Source organism: Esox lucius, chromosome 19 (genome assembly GCF_011004845.1).
Source record: "Esox lucius isolate fEsoLuc1 chromosome 19, fEsoLuc1.pri, whole genome shotgun sequence".
NCBI lineage: Eukaryota > Metazoa > Chordata > Actinopteri > Esociformes > Esocidae > Esox > Esox lucius.
In genome coordinates, this window is record NC_047587.1 from 21,282,509 (window position 1) to 21,303,607 (window position 21,099).

At 41.1% G+C, this 21,099-nt stretch overlaps 1 protein-coding gene across 11 annotated transcripts in view; it reads right to left on the reverse strand.

The window, feature by feature from the left end:
• Nucleotides 1–20,713, reverse strand: part of pclob (piccolo presynaptic cytomatrix protein b) — a 107,015-nt gene extending 86,302 nt beyond the window's left edge. For 6 of the 11 annotated variants that reach the window (XM_020040324.3, XM_010883837.5, XM_029114884.2 and 3 more), the window contains exons 1-4: nt 10,280–10,434; nt 9,464–9,497; nt 6,960–8,208; nt 2,119–3,039 (exon numbers count right to left, since the gene is read on the reverse strand). In XM_020040324.3, the coding sequence (XP_019895883.3) occupies nt 2,119–3,039; nt 6,960–7,994 (1,956 nt within the window). In that variant the 5' untranslated portion in view covers nt 7,995–8,208; nt 9,464–9,497; nt 10,280–10,434. Of the gene's footprint in view, nt 1–2,118; nt 3,040–6,959; nt 8,209–8,616; nt 8,646–9,463; nt 9,498–10,279; nt 10,435–20,682 lie in introns of those variants that run through there. The other 5 variants (XM_029114881.2, XM_029114879.2, XM_034288014.1 and 2 more) reach the window with 5 other exon arrangements.
• Between the last annotated feature and the right edge of the window lie 386 nt (nt 20,714–21,099).

Genomic DNA, 21,099 nt, shown 5'->3' on the forward strand with positions numbered 1-21,099 from the left:
TCCTCTCTCACATAAACACACAACCCTCAACTGGACAAATCTATAACCCTCTCCCACATAAACACCCAACCATCAACTGGACAAATCTATAACCCTCTCCCACATAAACACCCAACCATCAACTGGACAAATCTATAACCCTCTCCCACATAAACACCCAACCATCAACTGGACAAATCTATAACCCTCTCCCACATAAACACCCAACCATCAACTGGACAAATCTATAACCCTCTCCCACATAAACACCCAACCATCAACTGGACAAATCTATAACCCTCTCCCAACATACATACAACCCTCAACTGGACAGATCTATAACCCCTCCCCACATACAAACACAACCCGCAAACCTAGAAAAATCTTGCACCATTCATATTTTTTGTAATTTATTAATGCAGTCTTGTGTTTTTATGCTCAGTCTGCTGATTTTATTTGTTTCTGTATGTATTGTATGTATGTATCTGCATGTATTGTTGCACAATGCCAGAACAAATTCCTTGTTTGTTGTGAAACCTACTGGGCACTAAAGCTCTTTCTGATTCTGACCATGTTTCATAGGTGAAATAAAGTTCCCATACTGGAATACAGTGTTTTCCTTTCACCAAACATAACACTTCTCATTTTAACCAAAAGCTTCTATTTTGCTCTCATCCGTCCACAAAACATTTTTCCAATAGCATTCTGGCTTGTCCACGTGATCTTGGGCAAACTGCAGACGGACAGCAATGTTCTTTTTGGAGAGGAGTGGCTTTCTCCTTGCAACCCTGTCATGCACATCATTGCTGTTCAGTGTTATCCTGATGGTGTACTCATGAACATTGACATTAACCAAAGTGAGAGAGGACTTTAGCTGCTTAGAAGTTACCCTGGGTTCCATTGTGACCTCACGGACTACTGTATCACACGCCCTGCTCTTGGAGTGATCTTTGTTGTTCGACCACTCCTAGGGTGGGTAAAAGGGTCTTCATTTTATTTCATTTGTAAAGTCTCTCTGATTGTGGATTACTGGAGTCAGAAGACTTTAGATATGGTTTTGTTACCATTTCCAGCCTGAACATCAACAACTCTTTCTCTGAGGTCCTAAGAAATCTCCTTTGTTCGTGCCATGGTACACTTCCATAAACACATGTTGTGAAGATTAGGCTTTGATAGATCCCTGTCCTTCAAATAAAACAGGGTGGCCAATCACACCTGATTGTCATCCCATTGCCTGAAAACACTTGACTAATTTCACCTTCAAATGAACTGTGTATCCTAGAGCAGAGCTGTCAAACCGGTTCCAAACCGGTTAACCTTGGACTTAATTGATTAACTAGGTCACTATTTGGTTAGGTTCTACACTCACCTGGTTGTTTAGGTCTGAACAGGGAACCAATTTAAAGGCAAAAACAAAAACCAGCATACACTAGGCCCTCCATGGAATCATTTTGACACCTGTGTCCTAGAGGTTCACATACCTTTGCCACTTGTATTGGATCGTTTTCCTCAATAAATAAATGAAAGTATCATATTTTTGTCTTGTTTGTTTGTGATGGTAATTCCATGTATCGACACTCTTAAAGGAGTAAGAAACAGAGACAAAGTTCTCTTGGCACATGCTAACAGTTTTATTAACTAATATGCAAATATGAGAGATGCGTCAACCGCTTACCAACATAATCGTCAGAGGAGTCTCTAACTCTAAATAGCTCATTCAACAGTATATATCACATACAAAAAGGGATGTGGTAAGTGGCTAGCCATCTGTCTTGTGTCACATAGGTTTTACCCAAAGGGTGGGCTGTCCCCCCACCTTATCCTTCCTGCCATAATGTTTACTGTAGTGTTTACCCAAAGGGGCCAACTGACCTTACTCCCCCCAAGGACCACATTCCTGAGGAACAAAAGACTGACACCCTTCGTTATCCAGGCAGGAGAACATGGCCCAAATACCTAATAATCCTCTGATATTATACAGACATGTGTGTCACAATTCATCTATGTTTTAGACTGAAAATGTGATGAGGTTTTAGGTAATATTTATGCAGACATACAGAAAATTCTAAAAGGTTCACACACTTTCAAGCACTATTATACACACAGCCCACAGAGAAGTGAAAATAAAATCAATTTTACCTCTGTTTCATGTGGCATGGGGTTGAATCCACAGAGGTTGCAGACCGTATTCTTACACTCTGTACAGGTGTTGTAGTTGGGAGGGTCCTTGGAACCCATGTTGAGTTCCACCTTGCAGAGTGGACAGGTGGACTTGTCTGTTTTGGGAACTGGTTGGGATGATGCTGCTCCCTTTGTAGGCACCTTGGCCTGAACTGATGGGGGAACCTTAGTATGCTGGGGTGGATCTGCCTTCTCCTCTGGTTTCTGAGCAGCAGGTGGTTTGGTCTCCTTTGCAGGGGGGATCTTTGGAGAGGCCTGGGCTGCTGCAGACATCTTGGGGGAAGCTGACGGCGTGGTGCGGTGCTCATCCTGAACAGCTGAGGAGATTAAAGTTGATGCTGAGCTGAAGATGGAGGAACCAAAGCCAAACATCTTCCCAGACACTGATTCTTCAGGTTTTGAGGGGGCCGGCTGAGATTTAGAACCACCAAATCCAAATAAACCTCCAGATTCCGGTTTGGGGGGCTGGGGCTGTGGTGGTGGCACAGCTTTGGCAGGAGAGGATCCACCTTTTGGAGGTTGTTGCTGAGGGAACGATATGGCATTACTTTGCTTACGCCCAGGTTGGCCTGGCTGCTCTTGTGGTTTCTGAGACCCTGATGTTCTCTGGTTCTCCTGTGGTGCCTTCTGAGCAGGCTTTGGACTAGACAGTTTCTGTGGGTCTGTTGTGTTAGCAACATCTGGCTTGGGTCGCTCTGCTGCTGATGTGGCAGGCTTTCTCTGAGGGGAGCCTGGTGTTGGAGTGTATTCCTTTTGGGGTGCAGGAGGAGTAGAGGTTTTGTTGGGTGACGGTTGGGGTTTCATCTTGGGGTGTCCAGGTGTATAAGAGCCTCCAAGTGCTCTCTGCATCTGGCAGGTCAGACATAGCCACTCGGTACCCTGCAAGAAACAAAAATGACACTTTTAGCACAGATTTTTGTTTAACTTACAGATTAAAAAACGAATAATGTACTTTTACATTATTGCATGATCTATGTTTGATTTCTGTAAATGTTTACTATTAATTAGGTGGTCAGACATTTTTTATTAACCTTTGATTATTATATTATTATATAAAGTAATTCCATATATCCATTACAGCTCATTACACTCCTACTCTTTTAAGGAATGCAGTGAGCAACGATAAATGAACTGTCACTAAATTAGATCACTCTTTTTAAGCAGCTTGTTATGTGGCAAATAGAGTCAATATTATGATGGATCAAATCACACTGGCTAGGCTTAAGTACACTCAATCCAACACAAAAAATATGAAAATACTTAAAATAGAATGTGATTCGTAACATACATTCTAAAAGGTTGTAGGATCTAAGGTCCAAAAGTAAGATATAAGCCAGTTGGATTAAATATTACAGTTGAATGATGAATTACTAATACTGGCTCTAGATTGCAACTTTACAAGTAAATAATTGTTGTAATTGTGTAAGAAGTATTTTGACCACACGTTATATATTTCCTATTCTCTCTGTTTGCGTCTAACTTGTTATCAAAGCCTTCAAACTGGAAGTTGTTTCCAAATGTTGCAATGAAAAACAGTTGTGGTTTGTCAAAAAAATGTAGGCCTATTTAAAAGTTTGGTTGAATGTATATTTTAAAGTTTTAGAAACTTTATGGATGCTGTAGTAAAGAATATGTTTACATTTAAAACATTTTCCAAAGTAACATTTAAATTCTATATTGTCTCACTCTCCTTTGCAGTCTTCATAAAGGAGGAAAGGAATTAAAAATAATACATTCTGAAATGCATCAGTAACTAGATTTAAATTCTTCATGAGACCATTTGATTAGATTTTATAAGAATACCTGTTAGCTGATGCAAAAAAACATCAGCTACACTTCCTTGGGTCCACACAAAACACATAACAAAAGAAAAACGAAAAATCATCAACACGCAAAATAACAAATAAGAAAGAAAAACTAAAATAAAAATATCATGCACATTAACATCCAATATGAAAAGCCACTTGTTTTTTTAAATTAGTCTCATTCTGAGTTTTAGCAATATGAAGGGAGTTCCATTCAACCAAAGCCTCTATACAACAATGTACGTTGTTTCAGTCAAAATGCTTACAGTGTTCCCCAAACCAAACTCCAACACCTGCCTAACTTCTTCCAGTATGCTCCACTGCATGAGGATATTTTTAGGATTCTTTTTTAATTAACTAAGCTTATAATTTAATGAAGCCATGATAATTTGTCTAGCAGAGCTGATGTGGCTTTGACAACCAGTTTCCTAACACCAGTGAGCTTGTCTAAGGTGAGGCCTGATGAGATGAATTAGAGTACAATTTAAGTTAGGTTCTCAGTGTGTGGCAGCTAAGTGAAGGCCTTTTAATGTAAATTGAACAACCATGATCATTACTAACACCAGGCAAAAACAATACAGTGCTGAAGCCAAGATGAAGTCTATCTCCCTGGTTAGAACCTTTACGAAAATTTTTCAAAATGTTCAACATACTGCAGAATCTTTTGGTTTACATATTATTCTCTGTTCTCACAAACAAGCTCAAACTGCTTAGCCAAACAGCCAGCGCAGCCAACATAACACTTCAGCTAATCTATCCCTGTCGCCGTAGTCGTTTTACACCAGCTGAAAGCTGAATGTATTCCTTTTGGAACCAGGTGTGATTCTGAACCATCAAAACAAGAAAATGAAGTAGCATGTGGCACAATAAGTAGCATTCTGTGTTTTCACATGTAAAAGTTATTGATTTTCATTAAAAAAAAATTATAACAGCTAATGCCTTCCCAATGACAACTTGTTTGAAAATTGCGTATTTCATGAAAAAAGACTTTGTTTCTGTACAGTTCACAAGGCGTTGTATTCACATTATCGCATTATTAGATGTAGCATGAGAGCTACAGCAGCTAGAGAGCTGGAGTCGATTGTGTCTATAACCTGTGTGTTTCCGTAAATATGTGCATGTACGACATGCAGCACTATGCAATGGTCAAGCAAGCCCGTATCTGCACTAGTAAAACCTCTGTGTTGATTGTAAAATCTGAAACCTTCTAAAAATAATACCAACATGTTAATTGGTCTAAACTGCAAACTGATCAACATGTCAAACCTTGAAGTGACCCCACTTGGCCGATCAGTGTAATATTGAAACAGAAACACTTTTGTAAAGAATTGAGATATTGTGTGTGACATACGCACAGGCACTTGGACAGTCTGGACTGAGACTGAAACATATTGTAATGTGTCTTTCTGGCCTAGCGATCGTGAATGGTTATTGGTCAACTGCATTTATTCAATCCCAGAGGACGATTGTTTTTCACACCATTTTTTAATGGAGAAAAATCCATGATGGTGGACCTTATGGATCCCTGGCTGAAATCCAAAGACATAGTAGAAAGCACTTGGCTCTCAACCCCCAGTCCTTGATTTAAACAGTACCTACAGTAAACACTGGGGATGTTACAGTACGTCTAACCCACAGTGTGGTATATTCTGCACTTTGAGGGTCATGGTTCAGTATGGTTTCAGTACAGCTCAAAAATGGATTGTCAATAGTTACAGGATACCAGTTTTGGTTTATTTGGCAAAAGATTCACCACTAACCCAGGGATAATATGAGCCATACAATGCCTGATGAGAGCACAGTCAAGAATACCAACACTTTATATTTAAATGAAAACGATTATTGTATATAGTTACATGAAAAAAGAATATCATGGCTCATCAAAAATGAAAAGGAAACCTTGTGTTGGGCTGAACAAATTCAACCCGCCAGTGCGCTGTGAACTTGTGTCTTGGTTTGCTCATATAGTGTGGGTGCTACCTGTTTGTTCAAATAGGTACAACAGGGACACGCATAATTTGGATTGAGCACCTTTAGAAGGTGCTGAAACCCTCTACTCTACTACTATGGGCTGCTTTAATGAAGTGGGGAGACAAAGTTGGATAGTTTCTTGACATTTCTGTGATGCTCCGGCCATATTGATGGTGGTGTGATGTCCGCATGGATGTCTCAACGTTTGAGTGCCGATATACAGTTAATGCAAAATACAGTTATCAGCAACTTGTTGTCCATCCCCGTAGTAGTCTAATGGAAAGCCAAAATGATGTTAAACATAAATGTAAACAAGGCAAGATGGCCATTTGTAATGGTATTTCATTTTTTTTATTTCAGTTTGCAGTGCGGATTGGATAGAGATTGAATGCACTTAATACTGCAAGTTTAGCTAAATTATGTAAATGTCATATGTGGCTAGCTCAGGCTAGATAATAAATAAAATAAAACGGACGACTGTTTATCAAAACTTTAAAATACTGCTCCATTGGAGGCGTACCTTCCAGTAATTCAAAAGATGACAAATACTTCACTCAGTATGGTCACTCCTACCAAATGATAAGTCATTTCTACTAAGGCCAACCTCTAATAGTTGTTGTTCCAAGCTTATTACATTTTTAAAATGTTTTAAAAGCACTAAAAGTTTTTTTATTCAGTTTAATAGCACATTGTATAGGCAGTCATTTTTATGATTTGGGTTTTAAAGTGAATTTTTCTGTGCTGTTTACACCCTGTTAGAAAATCGTAAATCAAAATAGTAATAATAAATTATAATTGTAACGATAAATCATAATTGCAATAGTAAATCATCATTGTAATAAGAAATCATAATAAGAAATCAAAATCGTAATAATACACCATCATTGTAATAATAATCAATCACTGTAATAAGAAATAATGATTGCAATAATGAATCATAATCATTATTGCAATATTTGACAAACAGAATTGCAATTCCATTTTTATCCAAAGCTTGCAGCCCTGGTATGGAGCGTTACTTACGCCTGAGTCAGGAGGACTGAAACCACAGCTGCTGCAGACGACAGTCTTACACTGTGTGCAGGTGTTATGGTTAGGTGGCTCCCTGGTGTTACACACTGGACACAGGACTTCAGCCATAGGTCCAGCCTTAGACTGGGGTTGACCAACTGCCTTCGGCTGGGGAGTAGTCCTGGGGGAAACCTGCTGCTGATGGATCGCAGTGGATTGCTGCTGTGGTCCCTTATAAGTTTGCTGTTTCAGTCCAGCGTTATTACTTTGTTGTTGAGCTCCAATCTTAGGTGATCCTTGTTGCTGAACTCCAACCTTAGGAGAACCTTGTTGTTGAGCCCCAACCTTAGGAGAACCTTGTTGTTGAGCCCCAACCTTAGGAGAACCTTGTTGTTGAGCCTCAACCTTAGGAGAACCTTGTTGTTGAGCTCCAACCTTAGGAGAACCTTGTTGGGGTCCACCTTTAACAGGCCCTTGCTGTTGGGCTCCACCTTTAACAGGCTCTTGCTGTTGGGGTCCACCTTTAACAGGCCCTTGCTGTTGGGGTCCACCTTTAACAGGCCCTTGCTGTTGGGGTCCACCTTTAACAGGCCCTTGCTGTTGGGGTCCACCTTTAACAGGCCCTTGCTGTTGGGGTCCACCTTTAACAGGCCCTTGCTGTTGGGGTCCACCTTTAACAGGCCCTTGCTGTTGGGGTCCACCTTTAACAGGCCCTTGCTGTTGGGGTCCACCTTTAACAGGCCCTTGCTGTTGGGGTCCACCTTTAACAGGCCCTTGCTGTTGGGCTCCACCTTTAACAGGCCCTTGCTGTTGGGCTCCACCTTTAACAGGCTCTTGCTGCCCAGATGGTTTAGATGGTTGACCAGCCTGGCCATTCCCCTGCAGCTGAAGTCCACCCTGTTTAGGGGGAGCCTGGGCCTGATTACCAGACTGCTGAGGGCCTGCTTTTTGTTTTTCCCCCTCTGCACTGTCCCCAAACAGACCTCCTCTGACAGCAGAAGAGACGGAGCTGAGGGGGTTTGTCCCACTTAAGAAGTTAGAGAACATGGCAGGGTCTTTCTCTTCCTCCTCCTCTTCGCTGGAGTCTACAGAGCTGCCTGAGTCAGAGCAGGAGCTGTCCTCTGTCTTCCCTCCTGCAGGGGCCTGGGGAGGAACTGAGGCTGGGACGAGGGCATCTAAAGCCCCACTACTGCTGTCACTGCAACTGTTGCTACTGCTGCTACCTGGGCTCTCCTCTGGTTCAGCTTCTACACCAGACGTTCTACAGACATGAGAAACAGAGTAAGAGAGAAAGAGTAATAACGGGATGAGGGAGAGAAATGGACGTGTGCATGAAAAAGTGTTTAAGGGTGGGAGGGAGGTATGGAGGTAGGGAGGGAGTGAGAGGGAGGACGTGAGACAGCGAAGGAGGGAGGGAGAGTGAAAAAGAGAGAGGGAGAGAGCAAATGAGAGTGAGAGAAATATGAGCATATATCTAATAAATGTACTATTTTTAATTAAACATGCTACCCCAGGCAGGTTTATGATGGTAAACAAATAAAAAAAATCTCTAAATGTATTGGAAAATAATGAGAACACCAGAATGCCTTAAATGTCTCTAAGGTCCATCCCTTATTCCTTCATGCCTCTCTCCTTTCACATGCTAATATCAGGGATTGAAAATACCCACATTCATCACTGACTGCATGGTTATAGCAACAGATTGCCGATGCAACATGTACACCTTTTTCAGAAGGAGACAGAAATGGAGATGGATTTTTGAACAGAACAAGGGGCAGCAACATTCTGAATAGTGAGTAGCTTACTACATTACATAAGGATATACGAATATGAAAACACAAAAACATAATGAATGATGGTGAAGAAAGAGGAACAAGAAAAATAAAATGTAAAATAACCCTGACAAACACATTAGAAACAAGATGTCTTATGAACAAAACATTTTAATAAATTAGCTCATGAATATAATTATACTTTCTGGGACACACAAACACAGATTCAAACCAGGTGAATGTCCATGGATAATTATAATCGAGAAATGAATTTTTTGGGTGCATTCAGCTGAGGCATTTAAAAATGTGTCTCCTTTTGATTAACTCTGCATGTCTGTTGCTGGTCTTTCAGCAACATGGACAGGATCTCAGAGTCATGTCTTGTTGTTGGTCTTTCAGCAACATGGACAGGATCTCAAGAGTCATGTCTTGTTGTTGGTCTTTCAGCAACATGGACAGGATCTCAGAGTCATGTCTTGTTGGTCTTTCAACAACATGGACAGGATCTCAGAGTCATGTCTATTGTTGGGCTTTCAGCACCCTGGACAGGATCACAGAGTCAAGGTTGTTGATTAAGGTTTATACCAAGCTAGAATCTGAGATCCCTTTCAAACCAAAATGCAATATAGGACAGGCCACTCTTCTACACAGCCATGGGAGGTAGAGACTGCATAGCCAATTCAAATTATATGATTGGTTGTAACCGCATCCTATACTACTAACTAGTAATAACGTGGCACGTACCATCAAATGTGGGATACAATATTTCACCAGACACCTAAAAGGATAGAAAATCCAGAGGCTGATTTAGAACCTGCAAACCCGAGTAAACACACACACAAAAAGCAAATCTGGCGTTCTCTGTAGAAACCACAGGCACATCCGGGCAGAAGAAGGCAAATGATGCATGGGAACTCAAGCTGATATGGAAATATAATTTCCATATTTAGTCCTCAGCCGGAAATAGTAACAACTGTGTTAACAGTGTAACCTTGAATAGCTAATAAATAGTAGCAATTTTCTTGTCATGGCAGTTACGAAAGATATATCCTTTTTAAAAGAAAATGATTCCCCTTCATAACTGTTGAAGATCGAACTATCCAATTTAAAATAGGAGCATTTCACCCCCGCGTTTGGTTGTAATTTATCATCAGCCAGTCAGACAAACAGCCTGGCTATTACTCTCCAGTTGAGTATACACGACGCAATCCGCATAGTACCAGACCTCAGACATTCTAAAAACACAGATTATCGCGGAAGTGAAAAGGAAGAAACCCTTGATTCGGACGTTATTCGCTCTGTGCGCCCTTGACATTCCCCCGCAATCACCCCATCTCGTAAAAGCCTATAGAATGAGTCGGAACCACGATAATCTCTGGTCACCCGAGAGAATTAAACCCCATGCTATCAGAGGCATCCCCGCGGATAATCCAGTCCAGTTTCCCCTCCCTCCTCTTCCTCCAGCCCAGCATCTTTCACCTTCTGCGGTCACAATGTCCAGCAATGTCAAACACATGTGTACAGCACACGGTTCTCTGAAAAAGACCAAGTAAATGCTACCTTTCATTGTTCTAGCTCTTTCGTGCCCGATGTCTCTCCCCATCTTGGCTAAGCACTCCTCCAGTCCGCCTCTCTCTGTCCGTTTCTGTGTTCTGAGTGCCTGGCTGCGGAAGGATGGAGGGCACCGACCGAGCAGCGCGAATCTAAAGCGTCCACTCAAGCCACGGATTCTGCCTCCCAGGACTCAGCGCATGCGCAGTTCCCTGACAGCCAGGTGATCAAGATGCATCATGAAGTAAAATTAAATTAAAGGGACAAGGTGATTTGCCCACTACAATCAAGAGCCCACAAACGTATCGCGTGAATGCGCGTTTGTTTGTGTTTCTTTCAAGTATATTTGATTCGCTTTATGTGACCCCTGACAGCCAGGTTATCAAGATACATAATGGAGTAAAACTGATATTTATTGACGAGCCGAAGTATTCCCACATTTAAATAACGATAGAGCCAACAAATGTAGCAGGGGCCAGACTCTCAAAAGTTGCCTTTAAGCAAAACATTACTCAGTACACAGTGGACAGTCACCATTATTTAGACACGGCTATGGATGCTCAGACTGACCATCCATGAGATGGTCACAAAGAGTCCCCCCCCCCACCCCATTATTAGCCCCCCTTGCAATTCAACATTCCTTTGTCATACAACATTAAATGAAAACTGATTTAAGTAGGAGTTTTATCATGGATTATGACAAAATGTTGATAAGACTAAGTAAAAAAATCTGCAAGATGTATAAATGAATTACAAACAGAATATAGGTTTTTCAAGGTTGAACAAGGACAATAAAGACAAAGTTGAATATTGTCAAAAGTGATAAAATTATAACATGTGGTAGATTATATTTTTTTTTACTTTGACATTATCAACATTTTGTTTTAATCAGTGGCAAAAACTCCTAATTAAGTCAGTTTTGATTAAAAAAGAATGACAAATGAATGTTGAATTCTAAGGTGGGTTATTACAAAAATGTGTATACAAAAGAAAAGTTGGGATGCTGTGTAAAATGTAAATAAAAATAGAATGCATTGATGTGCAAATAATTTAAATCCTATATTCAATAGAAAATCGTACAAAGACAATATATTTAGATGTTGAAACTGAGACAGTTTTTTGTTTCCTGAAAAATTTATGCCCACTTTGAATTTGATGCCGACACATTTCAGAAAAGATTGGACAGAGGCAACAAAAGGCTGGAAAAGTTGTGGATTGCTATAATATTAAACTTAACATTACACAACAAAGTATTTCAATTGGCAACAGGTCAGTAACATGATTGAGTATTAAAAGAACATTCCAGAGAGGGTGGGTCTGTCAGAAGTGAGGGAGGGGTTCACCACTCTGTGAAAGACTGTGCAGGAAAATAGTGCAACATTTTACAAATGACATTTCTCAACATAAAATTGCAAAGAGTTTGAGGATCTCATCATCTACAGTACATAAAATCATTAAGAGATTCAAAGAAACCGGAGAAATGTCTGTATGCAAGGGACAAGGCCGAAAACCAATATTGGATAGCTGTGGTATTTGGGCCCTTAAGTGGTACTGCATCATCAACAGATACAATTCTATAGTGGACATCACTGCATGGGCTCATGAACCATAAATCTACAGGATCCAGAACTGCTGCCTTCTCTGGGCCTGACCTCAGTTATGTTGGACTGAGGCAAAGTGGAAAACTGCCCTATGGTCTGACGAATCAGAATTTGAAACTATTTTTGGAAATCATGAACACAGCGTCCTCCAGATTAAAGAGGAGTGGGACCATCCGGCTTGTTATCAGCACACAGGTCAAAAGCCAGCATCCGTGATGGGATGGGAGTGCATTTATGCACATGGCATGGGTGACTTTCACATCTGTGAAGGCGCCATTAATGCTGAACAATATATACAGGTTTTTTGAGCAACATATGCTGCCACCCAGACATCTTTTTCAGGGAAGGCCTTGCTTATTTCAGCAAGTCAAAGCCAAATCACATTCTAAGCGTATTTCAACAGCATGGCTGTGTAGTTAAAGAGTCCAGGTGTTAAACTGGCCTGTCTGCACCCACTGAAAACTTTTTGCGCATTATGCAATGAAAAATACGACAAAGGAAAGAAGACGTGAAGCAACACAATGGTAAACACGCCCATCCCAACTTTTTTTGAAATGTGTTGGTAGCATCAAATTGAAAATGAGCATGTATTTTTCCAAAAGCAATTCAGTTTCTCAGTCTGTCTTTGTACTGTTTTCAATTAAATATAGGGATAAATGTATTCTGTTTTTATTAGCATTTTATTCCGCATCCTAACTTTTTTGGAAACGGGGTTGTAGCTGTTTCAGATATAGTACATAGAGACAGAGAGTACTTCTTCAAACTCTTGATCTTTATGTTTGACAATTTCTAAATGTTTGGGTTAAATGTATTCATCCCCTTTTCTGTGATTTACCTGAATGACCAATTGTCTTTAGAAGTCATGTTATTAGTTTAATGCAGATTCAAATTACAGGCTTGATGAGAGGTTGATTATGTTAATCAGCTGTGTAGGTGGTAGGGCAACATTTGAAACAGGTTTGTGAGTGCCTGGGCAAAAACAAAAGTGTTTACCTTTGAGTCCCGAGGACCAGGATTAAGAAAAACTGGTTTAATGGAGTCCATTGCTGTGCAATTCGGATGTTTCACATGACTTCAATTAAATACCCCTGTATCTGGGTGGTCCCACAGTTGGTTAATACAATTTCTTACAAAAACTACATAATTAAGATGAAGGACCATTTAAAAGCAAATCCGGGATAAGGATTATCAAAAGCTCCAATCAATGGTAGGATATAAAACAACATTTCCAAGGCATTAAATATTAGCCGGAGCACAGTTAAGTAAACGAATAAGAAATAGACAGAATATTGTGAACTAACCCTGTCTATAACACACCATCCTGAAAATATAATCTGTATCTGGGTGAGAAAAGCAATTTATCAGGGAGGCAACAAAGAGGCCTATGGCTACTCTAAAGGAGACTTAGTCTCCTGGGGATGAATTGGGAAACACTGTGCATACTGTAACAATAGCCTGGGTGCTTCACAGAAGTGGACTTTAAGGGAGAGTGATAAAAACAACTCTGTTCGATACAATGCTTGACTTGGGATAAAATAAGTGCAGGAATGGACAAATCGCACATTGAATTATGCTCATGAAAATGTATGTGTTAATAAGGCACCTTATAATACTAGTGTTACTCAAAGGTACAGACAGAATCAAATACTCTAAATCAGTCCAATACAAATGCCACATTGTCTTTTACAATGAGGAACTTTTGAATGTACACACTCAATTATGCTATTTTCTTTGCTACATTTTTGTGGTTTGCAGTCCTTTAAGGGATGTGGTAAATGTGACATGGTATATGTGATGTGGTCTGTGATGTGGTCATTTGACATGGTATATGTGAAGTGGTATATGTGACGCTGTACATGTGATGTGGTACATGTGACGTGGTGTATGCAATGTGGTGTATGCAATGTGGTATATGCGGCGTGGTACATGCAACGTGGTATGTGACGTGGTACATGTGACGTGGTGTATGCGACGTGGTGTATGCGACGTGGTACATGCAGCGTGGTACGCAACATGGTATGTGACGTGGTGTATGCGACGTGGTATATGCGGCGTGGTACATGCAACGTGGTATGTGACGTGGTACATGTGACGTGGTACATGTGACGTGGTGTATGCGGCGTGGTGTATGCGGCGTGGTGTATGCGGCGTGGTGTATGCGGCGTGGTGTATGCGGCGTGGTACGCAACATGGTATGTGACGTGGTGTATGCAACGTGGTGTATGCGACATGGTGTATGCAACGTGGTATATGCGACGTGGTGTATGCAATGTGGTTTATGCGACGTGGTATATGCGGCATGATACGCAACATGGTATGTGACATGGTGTATGTGACGTGGTACATGTGACGCTGTGTATGCGACGTAGTGTATGTGACGCGGTACATGTGACGTGGTGTATGTGACGTGGTGTATGCGACGTGGTATATGCGGCGTGGTACATGCAACGTGGTATGTGACGTGGTACATGTGACGTGGTGTATGCGACGTGGTGCATGCGGCGTGGTGTATGTGGCGTGGTACGCAACATGGTATGTGACGTGGTACATGTGACGTGGTGTATGCAACATGGTGTATGCGACATGGTGTATGCAACGTGGTATATGCGACGTGGTACATGCGACGGGGTGTATGCAACGTGGTTTATGTGACGTGGTACATGCGGCGTGGTACCCAACATGGTATGTGACGTGGTGTATGTGACGTGGTGTATGTGACGTGGTACATGTGACGCGGTGTATGCGACGTGGTGTATGTGACATGATACCTGTGACGTGGTTTATGCGACGTGGTGTATGCGACATGGTGTATGCGACGCGGTGTATGCGATGTGGTGTATGTGACGTGGTGTTTGATGTGGTACCAAGTTCAAGGTGTTGGAGGCCAGGTCAACACCTTGTACTTGTTATTGTGTTCCTCAAACCATTCCTGAACCATTTTTGCTTTGTAGCAGGGCACATTATCCTGCTAAAAGAGACCAATGCCATCAGGGAATACCGTTGCCATGAAAGGGTGCATATGGCCTGCAACAATGCTTAGGTAGGTGGTACGTGTGAATGTAACATCCACATGAATGGCAGGACTCAAGGTTCCCCAGCAGAACATTGCCCAAAGCATCACACTGCCTCCCCCAGCTTGCCTTCCCATTGTGCATCCTGGTGCCATGTGTTCTCCAGGTAAGCGACGCACGCGCACCCAGCCATCCACGTGATGTAAAAGGAAACGTGATTCATCAGACCAGGCCACCTTCGTCCATTGCTCCGTGGTCCAGTTCTGATGCTCATGTGACCATTGTAGGCACTTTCAGCAGTGGACACAGGGGTCAGCATGGGCACCCTGAATGGTCTGCGGCTACGCAGTGATGTAGTGTATGTGACGTTGTGTTTGTGATGTAGTTTATGTGACGTTGTGTATGTGATGTAGTTTATGTGACGTTGTGTATGTGATGTAGTTTATGTGACGTTGTGTATGTGATGTAGTTTATGTGACGTGGTGTGTGAAGTGGTGTGTGACTGGTGGAACCTAACAGGGGGCATCTGGAGCCAAAATTAGCAAAGGCTCTGTGCGATGTTGAGTGTCCTTCTTTAGCTATGATTTAACTAGGAAAACATTGGGTGTGACTGTGTTATAAGGGACAGCATTGTTATAGTTTACACTGTTGACAGACGCTTTAAGGAACTTAAAGGAAGAGTGATGCTATGTTCACTGTACACACATGATATGCTGCGAGTCGCTCTGAGACAAAGCATCCGCAACGTTACTAAAATGTAATTCAAAAAATGTGTGCCCATCTCAGGGCTCTTCTACACAGACACCTAGGAATCAAGCACTACTGTACCTGTAGACCCACAATATAGTTTTAATTGGAAAAATAAGTTATTCTAGACTCTACTTCTGTTTCTGTGCCCAATTGTTTTTGTCTGAGATTATGCATCATAGAGCTCCATAGCAAGAAGAGAGATCCGCCACAAGCCCGAAGCACTCCATCAGCTACTCCAATCAAGTCTCCCTATCCTGTCCCAGCTGAATTTTTCTTCTGGAGTGCAGATGTGATAAGTGGAGACAGGCTGGACTATCCTCTCCATGGCCTAGCATCAGTTTGAAGTGATGCTGTGGATGACAGACTGTCGTCTCATCTCTCTATCTGCTCAGGATGTGCAACTCCAAGATGAAGGTAATGATCTACCTAAAGCAGCAGTCTGCTTTTATTGTTTCATTACACTCAAGCAGTCCGTTAAATAAAAGTTGAAATACGAGTTTAGTGAAACATTTTACAATGTAATGATTGAAATTCCTACAAAACTCTGGCTGTTCTGAAGCTAGGGTCTATATATGGCAACCCAAATATTCACTCTGTATCTGCCAACCCAAATATTCACTGAATCTTTGAGCAACATATAGCGCTCCAACCATTGGGTGTGAGGAAAAGGCAGTGGCTCCAAAGAGCAAAGCAGCTCTGAGACTTTAGAGACCACTCAGTCTTCTGCTCTGAGAGAGATTATACATCACCACCGTCAGTATCAGCATGGGGGAACGGATTTAGCAAGGATTATATATATATACACACAACCCAGTTTCCCAAAAAGTTGAGATGCTGCATAAAATGTAAATAAAAACAGAATGCAGTGATGTGCAAATCATTTAAACCCCATTATTCAATAGAAAATAATACAAAGGCAACATATCAAATTCTTGAAAAATATATGCCCACTTTATATATGATGCCAGCAACACGTCTCAGAAAAGTGGGAACAGAAGCAACAAAAGACTGTAAAAGTTGTGTACATTTTTTTTGTTGAATATCACACAACTAATCAGGTCTGTTGGCAACAGGTCAGTAATAAGGTTGATGCTAGGCTTATTTTTTTGATGGCCAATATGGCTGTAAAAATTCGAGAATTACGGCCAAGAGCATACTGGACATATGTTTTAAACTATGCCAGTTTTCATAGGTTTTCATGGGATGTCAGAGCGTTTTACAGCTCTGCAGAAAGTTATAGGTGCAGAAAATTCACTGAAACGTGTTTGGTTCTAAATTTTAGTATGTTTACATCTAGTTTAGAATTGTTTGGCAATGCGCCATCATGTAGCCTAATTTCACAAAATTATTATAATAGACAAACCAGTTTGTCGCTTATTGTTGTATCAACCAAAGGAAAAAATACTTGCATAATTGTGCACACCTTTTCATTTTATTAAAGCACTCAGTCTTTTTGGGTAGGAGTCTATTAGCATGGCACATCTTGACATGACAATATTTGCCTACTGTTATTTGCAAAAGCGCTCCAAATCTGTCAGACTGCGAGGACATCTCCTGTGCACAACCCTCTTCAGATCACCCCACAGATGTTCAGTTGGATTCAGGTCTGGGCTCTGGCTGGGCCATTCCAAAACGTTAATCTTCTTCTGGTGAAGCCATGCTTTTGTGGATTTGGATGTGTGCTTTTGGTCATTGGTCGCTTTCTAACGGACGCCTGAAGGTTTTGTGCCAAAATTGCCTGGTATTTGGATCTGTTCATAATTCCCTCCACCCTGACTAAGGCTGAAGAAAAGGCTGAAGGAAAAACAGCCCCAAAGCATGATGCTGCCACCACCATGCTTCAATGTGGGTATGGTGTTCTTTGGATGATGTGCAGTGTTGTTTTTGTGCCAAACATACCTTTTTGAATTATGGCCAAAAAGTTCAACCTTTGGTTTTATCAGACCATAAAACATTTTCCCACATGCTTTTGGGGGACTTGATGTTTGTTTTTGCAATCTTCAGCCGGGCTAGGATGCTTTTCTTTGTAAGAAAAGGTTTCCATCACCCTACCCCATAGCCCATTCATATGAAGAATACAGGAGATTGTTGTCACATGTAGCACACAACCAGTACTTGCCAGAAATTCCTGCAGTTCCTTTAATGATGCTGTAGGCCTCTTGAAAGCCTCCCTGACCTGTTTTCTTCTTGTCTTTTCATCAATTTTGTAGGGATGTCCAGTTCTTGGTAATGTCTTTGTTTTGCCATATTTTCTCCACTTGATGATGACTATCTTTACTGTGTTCCATGGTATATCTAATGCTTTGGATTTTTTTACCCTTCTCCTGACTGGTATCTTTCAACAATGAGATCGCTCTGATGCTTTGGAAGCTCTCTGCGGACCATGGCTCTGAGATGTAATTAAGAAAATGTCAGGTAAATCCTATTAGAACAGCTGAACTTTATTTGTGATTAATCAGAGTCACTTTCAATGATGGCAGGTGGGTAATGACTTCTATTTAACATGAGTTTGAATGTGATTGGTTAATTCTGAACACAGCTACATCCACAGTTATAAGAGGCTGTGCACACTTATGCAACCAGGTTATTGTAAGGTTTTTATTTTTCATTTTAACCCCTCGAAGATTTCAGTTTGTCTTTCAATTGAATTGTTCACATTATAGGTGACATTAAAAGTGGAACATTTCTGACATGATTTTTCTTTTTTGTCTCATTCTTTTACATCACAAAACCTGGCATTTTAACAGGGGTGTGTGGACTTTTTATAACCACTGTATTTCAGGGAGGCCTTGCTTATTTCAGCGAGACAATGCCAAACCACAATCTGTAAGTATTACAACAGCATGGCTCTGTAGTAAGGGAGTTTGGGTGCTAAACTGGCCTGCCTGAAGTTCAGATCTGTCTTCCCTTGATAAAAGGAGATCCAGAACTGTTGAGCCGCTGCAATCCTATATCAAGCACGAATGAGAAATAATTTAACTTTCATAACTACAGCAAAATGTTGTCTCCTCAGTTCCCAAACACTTAAAGAGTACTGTTAAAAGAAGAGGTGATGCAACACACTGGTAAACATGCCCCTGTCCCAACATTTCTGAAACATGTTACTGGCATCAAATTGAAAATCCAAAACAATAACATTTCTCAATTTCAACATTTGATATGTTTTCTTGGTAATCTTTTTAAATAAATACAGTGACAAAAGATTTGTACATCATAGCTTTCTGTTTTTATTTGCATTTTACGCAGCGTCCCAACTTTTTGGTAAACAGGGTTGTATAATTACACATAATACACTGGAAACTGACACAGGGAACAGACACATTCCAAGAGTCCAGGCCTTGGATTGTGTTTTATTAAACCAAACCGAGTTGTCTATGGGACAGCCTCTTGCGGGTGGTCATAGCTGCCTCTCCACCTTTCTTTTTCTGTCTGTCTTCGTCCTTCCTCAGCACACGCGTTACTGGGGCAGACCCAGATCGAGGGCAGCATGGTTCAATGTTGTTTTTTGATTCCATATCTTCCCTTCAGCATTTTCTTCTTCTTCTCTCCCAGCCAGATCTGCAGGGACCTTTATATACCTCCCCAATAATGTTGCAATGGGAATCTTCCAGGAACCTCACAACTTTTTCCCTTGAGGGTGCTTGTGCTACTTTTATATACTGTATATACTGTTTATGCCATATATAGTGCTGTTCAGTCTGATGTTTTACTTTAAAATGTTTGTATGAAAAATGAAAAATTATTCTAGCATAAATATTTTACCCCCACCCATTAATATATAGTGCTACCTTTTGATGCAATAACAACTTTAAGTACTTTGGTACGATTAGCTCCAAATTGTTAAGGTTTGGTGGATGACGCTTGGGGAGTCCAATATTTTTTAGATGGCAATAAGTATTCTCAATGGGATTGGCCTTGTGCTTGGGATCATTTGTCTTGCTAAAAGGTGAATATCATCCCAAGGTTCATTGCCATGTCCCTGCTGATGAGAAGCATCTCCACAGCACAATGCTGCATCCGCCATTCTTCATTGTAGTGTGGGTGTCTTGAGGCATGGAGAGTCTTAGTGTTGTGCAACAAATGGAGCTATGAATTTTAGCCCAAAATCCCTATTTTGCTATATTCTAACCATGGTGGGTCATTCTATGTTTCTCTAGCAAATACCAGATGTGCTTTCAAGCGTACTTTTTATATAACAGCTTTCGTGCACACCTCTTGAATGAATTCAGAACAAGGAATATGCGATCCGAGTGTGGCCAGCATTGCATGCCATGTCAGCAGAGGTCTCTATGACATTTGCAATACAGATTATTTCCATAGCTACGGTAATACATGTCACATTATTACACACATTCTTAACTAAATTCTGAATACTTTGCAAATAAACCATTTGCTTTTACTTCAGTTTTACGTTAGTAAAATGTAATTGATGTACCAGTGCTGCTACTTGAGTAAAATGTCACTGAAGTGGCAGCATGTCTACTTGAGTAAAATGTAATAGGAGTAACAGTGCTTCTAATTGAGAGCAATTTTCAGCATTCTTTCCACCCCAGTCTGGCTGCCATTTTAGAGCCTTCCCTGTCTGTTGTGAAGATGGGGGCATGCCTCTGATAAACTGCCTCTGTGATCCAAAGCCCAGCCTACACCCATAATGTCTCACTGCTCACTCACGCATGAAGCACAGAAACGTTTCACTTTTATCTCCCCCCTCCTCCCTCCCTCACATACACACACACACATATACACACACACACTCTCCCATGCATACAGAGCTGAATCCTCAGAAGTACTTATCACTCTTGTGTTTTAATTAAAGCCTGTCTGTCTGTAAGTCAGACTGAAACTTCAACCACCCAGCAAAACATCTGACAGCAATGCGGACCTGAGCTTGTGAGATCAAGTTCTTTAAAATGTACAGTGCTCTTATTTTTTTTAGCTTAGAGTGACCCATTCATTAACATAAAACATTTACAGGTTCTGTGAGATGGACTGCACTTGATATTAACACAATTCTGTTCAACGGTAATAAAACGTTGTTATTGTATCTTACCTCTGATGTTTGCTTTTCAGAAAGGCAAAGCAGTTTTTGCCAGGCATATCTTTCCCTGGTGTAGAGCGGTGTGGTGCTGTAACCTGCATGGAGCTGATACCTGGATCTCCTCAAGGTTTGTCTCTTTGTTGCTCTGATAGTCTCTGACAGAGCTGAGCATAGCAGAGCAGGGTCACTGTGTAATCAATATAGTAACCTGAGCACACCCACTTTGCCAGCGGCATTAAATTTACATATCTGCGCCAGAGAGGGGAAAATATGGACCCGAAACTTTACCCACTGCAAGACCATGACTCTGAGACCAGGTGGGCCACTGTCAGGCTTCCACTGATGTTATAAATATAGAATGAATATGTCACAAATAGATGCAGTGAAGAGTTCAATGGAACTTGACCAAAACAATGGAACTTCAATGTA